A 9,034-nucleotide genomic window follows, 5' to 3' on the forward strand; every position below is an offset into this window, starting at 1 on the left:
GCTAAATATTGCAATGATGACCACCCAGTAATCAATAATGAACTAGATACAGCGTGGAATGATTAGTGATTTCTGATTGACACATCTGAATACCTATCTGAAACCCTAAATATTCTCAGTGTTGTAGTCTACGTAGAACGCAGGTATACGCCGTATACCCACCTCAAAATGTTGGTTATTTCAGTATACCCACCTAAAATGTTCAGTATACCCACTTAAAATTCATTTTTCAATATTTAGGAAAACATGCCAGTGAATTTCGCGAGGTAGCCTTCCCCCCGACCCCGAGCTGCCAGGTTAAAGCAGCAGCACAGCAGCGTTCCAGGTTTTTAGTTGGGGACGACGAGGATGGCCAGGCGCAAAGGACAGCAAGACCTTCGGAACTTTTTTAATAAGGTTGCCCGACCTGACGTTTCCGAAGGTAAGTTAAGAGTCAAAAACATCATTCATGCTTTTTATGAGACTTGTATTGCTACCAAGTTACCCTTCTAGGTTGTTTAATTTGTGGACATAACACGGTAATAACACAGGCTAGTCATGCTGTAGTCTAGCTTTCGTTCTTCTCTCAATACTAGCAAGCTAACATACTCTGATCCACGTTACCCTACTTAGTTTTAATTTCTGGACGTTTGTTTATCTGGGATTCTTCTTTGGGAATAACTCCTAATCGCCATGTCTTGTCTGTAAACGGTCTACATGATGTGTACTGTGGCTGTCTGGATTAAGTATCTATCATGAACTTTATTTACTTGCCAGAACCATGCTATCTCCATGGTATGTATGGATGGAGAGATATATTATCTGTACTTATGGGTAATAACATTATCTACCACACTGTTACTGCGATATAATGCCAGATGCAAAAACCTTTAGTGCATGTGATGAGTTTACAAAACAGGCTATATTTCTATTGACCAACATTTAAAAATCAGCTAATCTAATTTTGTTTGGGCTTGACTTGCTGTAGGCCTACTTGATAGTAACATTTTTGATTGTCATAGATGAAAGTGCTTAAAAATGAAACTTAAAATTGGCCTACTTTTGTCATAGCTTTTAGAGGGCTTTGCATCTGAACTCATATGAAACAGAGTTGTTCATTGTTTTCTCTAGATGGCAGTGGCAGTCAGCAACAAGGTGCAAGGGGAGCTGGAGGGGACCTTGACACTGAGATGGTGGACCAGCAGGAGCAAGCAGGAACTTCAAGAGCTGGAGAGGGTATTTGATGATTATTTACTATTGGTTTTATTTTTCATTTATGAAATAAATTGACATGTCGAAGACACACAACCTGTCTCAAGATGTGATGGTGTTCTGCTGCTTTAAAACAATTACTCTGTTAAGCCTTGCTCTATGAGAGATGAGTACAAAGATTAAGTGCCACACAGTCCACACAATGAAAGTGAATTTATGCTGTCCCTCACGCATGCAAGGGGCAGGTAAGTGCAAATCTGCAACCCCCACAAACATTTTTGTCCCTTAATATTGGTCCCGAGGGGTTGAGTCCTGACCCCTAGTTTGGTAACCACTGAGCCCATGACTGGCCAAATATACAGTATGCCCACCTCAAAAAAGTAGACTACACCACTGAATATTCCCCCCTGGACACCTCCCCCCAATCAAAACACATCGGTACTGACACATTCTATGACACAGAGAGGGAGCGGGAGACACAAACACTCACGCGCACACACACAGACCAGGAAAACAGGAGGTAGCCTACAGGGGAACCAACAAAACAGTCCAACAAGGGTAGAAGCCTCAGCGCTAAAGTATGCTATACAGTATATTGCAATGATGACCACCCACACCCAGTAATCAATGATCAACTAGATACAGCGTGGAAGCGCGATTTCTTCCTACCGTAGCCTAGGCCTACTTGTCCAAAACGGCCCATACAGCATCCAGACCCCCGGCCTCCATTACCCTGCTTCTTTCACACCTTGTGTCCAGTGCAGCTCTATGTCCTTTAGAAATCCATGACCTCACGTAAGGAAAGGGGTTGAACCGGGTAAGCGGCGGGCCAACAAGGCAAATAAAGAGTAGGGAGGAGATGGTAGAGGTAGATGGTATTCCCTGAAAGCCCTGATGACATTCCGCGGGCTATCGATGCAAAACTGCTGGCAGAGCGTCTCAACTTCTCTCTCCCCGAACAGCGCGTCACCATCCTGTGACCAATATTTTATTGAGGATAAAGCACTTTCAAATCCTCGATTCTCCTCGATCCTTGTTGTATCCTGTTTGGTCTTTCCCCTATTTCTAAAGACTGTAAGGCCCGTCTTTTGCCCAAACCTTATGCATTTCTAAAGAATGCCTTTTTGCATTCAATTTACATGTGTGGATGCCTGTGTTTGATCTGTATTGTCTTAGCTGGCCATGGCCAAAGATCCCCAACACCCGCTCATGCATAAAGTGACCATTTGGTCCTTGTTCTGGCTCCTCTACTGAGAGATAACTCAGTCCTGGGCCTACTTGATGTCCTTTGGTGAGATAGGCCAACCTCATTATCATACAGTATTGCTCTGTAAATATGTGTTGTAAATAATACATTCATGTTTGGTCTTGAATTAATACTTTAATGTGGGCAACAGTCTGATTATGGTTTTGGTACAATTGAATGTATCTGTGCATAGTTCTGGATTAAGAATTAAACTGTAGCATAAAGTTATGATATCCACCTGGGCCACACCCACCCAACCTCAGACAACAAAGGCTCTGATGAGTCGGGGGTGGCCCAAGTGAATGATAAAAGTGGAGGCTCTGATGAGTCGGGGGTGGCCCAAGTGAATGATAAAAGTGGAGGCTCTGATGAGTCGGGGGTGGCCCAAGTGAATGATAAAAGTGGAGGCTCTGGTCCTCCAGGGCTCTTCTGTCTTCTTTCCCATCTTGGGGCTTCTTTTCCCATCTTCTCTTCTTTTCCACCTTGGACCTCTTCTCTGGGTCTCTCTCTTTTCCCCCTCTCTCTCTCTTCCTCTCTCTCTCTGTCTCCCTTTGTCTTTCTCTCTCTCTCTCTCTTTCTCTCTCCCCTTTTCTCTATCTCTGGGTTTGTATTGTTTTATCTGGTGTATCAGTTATCTCTAACTTGTCAAGTTTACCTCTGTGAATTGGTTAAGTTTCCTTTGTTAACATTTGCTACTTTGTTACAGTAGACTATGTGAGTTTACTTGTACATTCAACTGAAGTGATATGGGTTACATTTACCTTTAAGACTTAATGCCTATTAAATTGTTCATTTGCCTACCAATCGGATAACTTCAATTCTCGTAGTGTGCCATGCCATTCTCCTCCATAGCTGATAAACTAGTTACTTGGTAATTGATTGGTGATACAAATTATTAATCAAATGGAGTCAGATTAACGAGTATGTAAAAACATCATTGCCATTTAACTCTTCACCCTATTTGTCCACACAAGCTCCTTTAAGTGATGATATAGCTCGACGTCTCTTTGTTTCCGAGGATATATATATATCATTTCTGAGCCTTCTTACAGTGGTGACCCTGACGTGATTGATTTAATGCGATGACCTGAGTTCTGGATACCTAATTTGGTGAGTAGATGATCCGATATTCTCAAAACCGTATAGCAACGATGTTTTCCTGAGGTTATATTTCTAGTAAGGAATCTGCTTAATCAGATACCTAAGCAATTAAGCTGTGAATCCTAGTTAAACGGTACATATATTAAGATGTTAACCCATCCCTGAACTAAGGAATATTGCTAAAAGGTAGGGGTGTGAATCTCTTATGTAAAAGACGATACGATTCGCATCTAGATACATGGGCACGATTCGATACAAGAAAAGATACACGTTTATAAAAAACGATTCAGTACGATTCGATTCGATGCAATTCGATGCAGTTCAATAATTGAAAGCATTCTGAAAGAGTTCTTATCATTGTGCACATTCACATTATCCACATTTTACATAATCAATTATCATGGCAATGGTTGTCAATAAGGCAAACAACTTGATGTATGAACATGACAAACATTTTATTGTGAAAATAAGAGGATTGTCTCATATATTGAAATATTTCAGTAATGGCACACACTGAGGACACCATAAAGAAATGAACAAAAAATACACATATTTCTGTATACATTTTATATAAAAAATATAAAGATCAAAGAGGTGTCGATACAAAAAAATAAAGCAGTGCTTTGCCCATGGCCTTTTCTTATATAAAAGAATAAATGCTTCTGCAAATGAATTATCTCTGCAAATCATACAGATTGAAGATAAGTTAACATAATACCAATCAATATATGTTCTTGTCTAACCTTTCACTGAAAAGTGAAAACACAATAAAGTAGCCTAAAGCTGCAAACTGTAAGAATCAGCAATACAAAATATCTGTTAACAATAACTCATTCTGTTAACACACACAATTGCCATCTAGCCACTGGGTAACTGTTACAATCCGAATGGAGTAACTTCAGTATCAGTAACACTTTTAACATAAACTGAGGTATATTCCAGGTATTGAAATCTGAGTATTACATAATGGCACAAATTGCAGCCAAATAAACAGTAAGGAGATACAAAAAATGTATTAGTAGACACACAGAGCTCTGTGTAAAAAAGTGTGGCTAGTGTTAGGTGTCCTGTTGAGGTAGGATGATAAAAAAATAAAATGTGTAAAACAGAAAGACACCATTTATTCATATCATAAAAGTCACATAAAATGTGCCTCTGCCAATTAAGTGTCTGCAAAATCCAAGATAAATAAGGTAACATAACTGAACTGCTGAACTACACTTAACTGAAAATTGTGTTCCAACACCCACAGCTGCCATATAGAACCATTAATCAGCCTCCTAACCCCTCCAAAGACGAAATTCATTTTTGGTTGAGTGTTTTAATATTCTTCTTTAGGAAAATCAATTGATCCGCATGCTCACGCAATAGTACACTGCGTTGTGAGGATATGATATCTCCTGCTGTACTAAACACTCTTTCCGCTGCCACACTCGTGGCTGGTATGCAGAGGTATCTTTTAGTGATAGCTGACAGCAATGGTAAGTCCACCTGTGCTCTCCACCACTCCAGTGGAGAGCCATTCAGGGGCAAAAGGTTTCTCTCTCTGTACCTCTGGATTTCCTCATTTGCCCTCTCTCTGGAGCTTCTTCCTATTGTTCTTACTTCATAGGTTTCTCCAAACAGCTGGTCCAGTGCTGTACTCTTCTTCTTTTTACAAGGAGGAGGGCCATCTGACATGAAAAACAATTACAGTATATTAGGCCATTGACTTGGTTTTGTCATGATGACCCTTGAAAACATTTACCATAGCATTAGATATCGCTTTAAATGTAAATTATGCATGACATGTAGTAGCCTATAAGAGAATGGACCTCTTGGTTCTTCCTGGACCTCGACTGGGCTGTTATCTGCATCTCCATGAGCAGGGTCTTCTTGCATAGGACTAGGGTGGCTCTCCTTGTCTGTCTCTTCTGCTTTCTAGTAAAAATATTACAAAATAACAGGTATGATTAGTAACCACCAACCAGGTAGATGTTTGTAACTGATACTCAAAATTTGAATTCACTAGTTGGCTAGTTCAATGCAGCAACCTGATCTCAATGCAATGCACTGACTGACACCAGTTAATCATAGCAATATACAGCAATATAATAAGAGAGAGAGACAAAACAATACATTCAACTAAATATAAGCTTTAACAATAATAATCAGCTGTGTATTTTGCATAGGAGTACAGGAGGTGTTGAGGAGGGGCTTACTTTATTATGCAGGGCTGTTGCTTCATCTGAGATGCACATGAAGATCCGCTCAGTGTCATGGTCACTCAGGAAGGGCAGGCTTTTGAAGCGTGGATCCAAAGCGGATGCAATGCACAACAGATCCTCAACTTGTGTGTACCGTTTTTCAAAATCATCCAGGAACACCTTCTTCATTTCCCTAATGAGTCCTGTGTCCTCAGTAGTTGCCTGAAAGTGCTTCTTAAGTTTTGCTCTGAGGGGGGCCATCATGGAAATCGTGGGCTGCTCATCCTCACACATGACTGTTGTTATAACTTTAACAGGTGCCATCACTTTGACCATGTCCTCAGCATTGCACAGGTCATTTTCATTAAGAGTGCTCACATCTTCTCCTTTCCTGAGCTCCCTTGACATGAGTGTGGCAAAAATGGCCGGTTGTTGCTCTAAAAAACGCTCGAGCATGTCGTGCGAACTGTTCCACCGGGTGGGAACGTCATTGATGAGCGTGTGACCGGGCAATGCCATTTGCTGTTGTTTCTGTTTAAGGAGATCAGCTCCCGTTGTGTTTCGATAGAAAAATCCGACCACCTTCTTCACTTTTCCAAGCACCCTTGCAGCATTGCTAACACGAAAGGCCTTCTGGGCAGCCAAATTCAATGTATGCGCGAAGCACATAAGGTGAGGGCTCATCTCGGCCTCCACACCAGCCACAATCATGTTTCTGGCGTTATCCGTCACCAGAGCTGGGTCTTTATCAGCAATATTCCACTCGACACAGGCTTCCTTAAGTAAAGCGCCTATATTTTTCCCTGTGTGTGATTCATTGAACACTCTAGTCTGCAAGACATGGCTCTCTAACTCCCAATCTGAAGTAACATAATGAACTGTGATCGTCACATATGAATCGGTTGCACATGACGTCCAGGCATCTGTTGTAATTGCCACTCGTTCGGCTCTTAAAAGTCTTTCCTTCAGGTCATCCTTGGTTTTTATGTACAGCTTGGGAATGCGTTTCTCACTGAAATGCTGTCTGCGAGGGATTTTGTACCTGGGCTCTAATTCATTCACCAAGTCGCAAAATCCATCATTCTCAACTACACTGTACGGCCTGAGGTCCAAGGCGATAAAGCGAGCTACAAATGTTGATATTCGCCTAGCCCTCGCCGAATTGGAGCTAAATTGTGGCTGATGGATAAACTGAGTAATGTCCCTGTTCTCAAGCGGGGGCATGTTTGTGCTACTCGGTGCAGCGCTAGCATTGTCAATGTTAGCTTCAGCTGCATGGTGTCTGGAAATGTGTGTACTGAGGTTTGTGGTACTGCCACTGTACTTAATCGCTGCCCTACACAATTTGCAGATTGCAATACTTTTGTCAAGTTTACCTTCTTTTTTGTAAACTTCCAAACTTTGGATTTAAGTTTCGCCGGCGCGCTGAAAATTGCTTCAGAGTTCTCAGACATCTTTATGAAGTGCTGCTTGCTGATTCGGGCTGCGGGCACGTTTTGGTCTTAACCAGAGTGATAGCTGTCGTTGCGTCATTGAAATGGACAGGGCGTGCTATGCCTTCTTTGACCAATGAGAGGCTGTCATTGTTCTCAAATCAAAATTGTGACGCACCAGGCCAGGGCATTGAGTTTTTCGCAACAACTAACGAGACTGAAGTCAGAAACATATTGCAAACCAATTCTTTACTTTTAAATCGGGACAATGACCGGTTCATGTCACGTTTATTTCGATACGAGGCATCACGTATCGATGCAGTCGTATCTTACAGGTTAAAAACGAATACCGATACGTATCGGTTAATCTTTACACCCCTACTAAAAGGTGTTGGGGTTGGAGCCTAGGCCTATATGGCCTATGATTGAACAGTATTTCATAGAGAGATAATTCTTTGGAAACACGTTACGGATTGTTGATTGTTATTTCACAGCCAACACGTGGCTATCTGCTTAAAATTTCACCAAAAACATCCATGACTTAGCTCTCTCCATTAAACGAAAAAACGAACATGGACAATTATGGACATTTAGGTGAAATGGATCTATTTAATGAATGGAGGACAAGAGTAAATGGCACACTACAGAAATTACACAGTAAAGGCATCACAATTGACAATAGCGAAAATGAGATATATGAGTGGTGGATTCGCAATGGAGCGCTTAAACCAAAACGAAAACGGCTTCAACTTATGGAGGGCGTTATGTCTTTGCTGTTTACAAAGAAAATGGAGGAAATTGAAAGACTTCGCAGTTTAGTGAAAATGTCTGCGGATGTGAAAGATGTTGCTGTTAACACAGACAAAAACACTGATTTTTCTGATATGAGAGACGATGTTGCTGTTAACACAGAGGAAGCCTCTGATAATTCTGATTTGTCAACATCTTTGCAAACTCTTTCTGATGTGAGAAATGCTACTGATGAGATTCCAGAACATGCTATTGTGCAAGACTCGTTGTTCGCAGGCAGCACAAGCCGTGGGCCTACCTGCAAATTTCACGTATCTGTACTTTACTTCGCTATTTAAATTTATGTCAACTTTCACTTTTACTCCACTACATTTCCTAGATAAAATGTATACTTTTACTTCGTTATATTTCCACTAAGCATCTTCGTTACTCGTTACTAAAACATAAAATTAGAAGAAATGTGTGCGACTGCTATAAGGGGGGTTTGGCGAATCACTGCTCCTAGATTGCATTACGCACGCTCCGCACTCTATTTCAGCGCGTTTTTGTTGCTAAAGGAGGAGGACGCACAACTGAAACCGCCATGGAAGCACGAGCACCTACTGAAGGACCTCCCGTTATCATAGACGACCACCCCGACGATAGTGGTGAACTCGGTGAACAGGGTAGTGGTGAAGATAACGTGGCCGTATTTGCAAGAAATGTTTCTACATTGGCAGGCTTCTGTGAAGCCGAACACTCCCCTATCTGACTCAGCGGCCTGTGAAAGGCTATTTAGCATCGCAGGACTTCAGTCTTCAGTCCAAGAAGAGTAAGACTGAATCAGGCCCGGGGTGGGTAATCGGGAGAATTCCCGGTGGCCGCTTTACTTTTGGGCCGGTCGAGGAAAAAAATATTGACATTTGTCACGTTAGTCTATCTTGTCAGTATACACGCTCCGCATTCTGTGCATGACACCAATGCAATGCCTGTGCATGGGTTGTAGCCTACGCGAGGGAGTTCTCCCCTCCCAAAAAGAGTTGGTAGGGTCCATATAGCCCGTCTTTTCCAAAAAGTTTTCTCAGATACGGATAGCTGAGCCGGCCCTACAGTAGACACAAGCGTCGGGATGGATGGATGGTAGAAAG

General features: G+C 41.8%; 1 protein-coding gene across 1 annotated transcript; it reads right to left on the reverse strand.

The window, feature by feature from the left end:
* Window positions 1–4,596: 4,596 nt before the first annotated feature.
* Window positions 4,597–7,348, reverse strand: LOC143118548 (E3 SUMO-protein ligase ZBED1-like). The gene is made up of 5 exons (XM_076279581.1): window positions 7,336–7,348; window positions 5,740–7,100; window positions 5,353–5,458; window positions 4,913–5,211; window positions 4,597–4,605 (listed from the first exon to the last, which is right to left on the reverse strand). Exons 1-5 carry the CDS (start codon window positions 7,346–7,348, stop codon window positions 4,597–4,599), a joined length of 1,788 nt encoding a protein of 595 aa, XP_076135696.1.
* Between the last annotated feature and the right edge of the window lie 1,686 nt (window positions 7,349–9,034).

Source organism: Alosa pseudoharengus, unplaced genomic scaffold (assembly GCF_046254945.1).
Source record: "Alosa pseudoharengus isolate Yale_2024_CS ecotype anadromous, Long Island Sound unplaced genomic scaffold, YU_APseudo_1.1 YU_APseudo_1.1_scf_12, whole genome shotgun sequence".
Lineage (NCBI taxonomy): Eukaryota > Metazoa > Chordata > Actinopteri > Clupeiformes > Clupeidae > Alosa > Alosa pseudoharengus.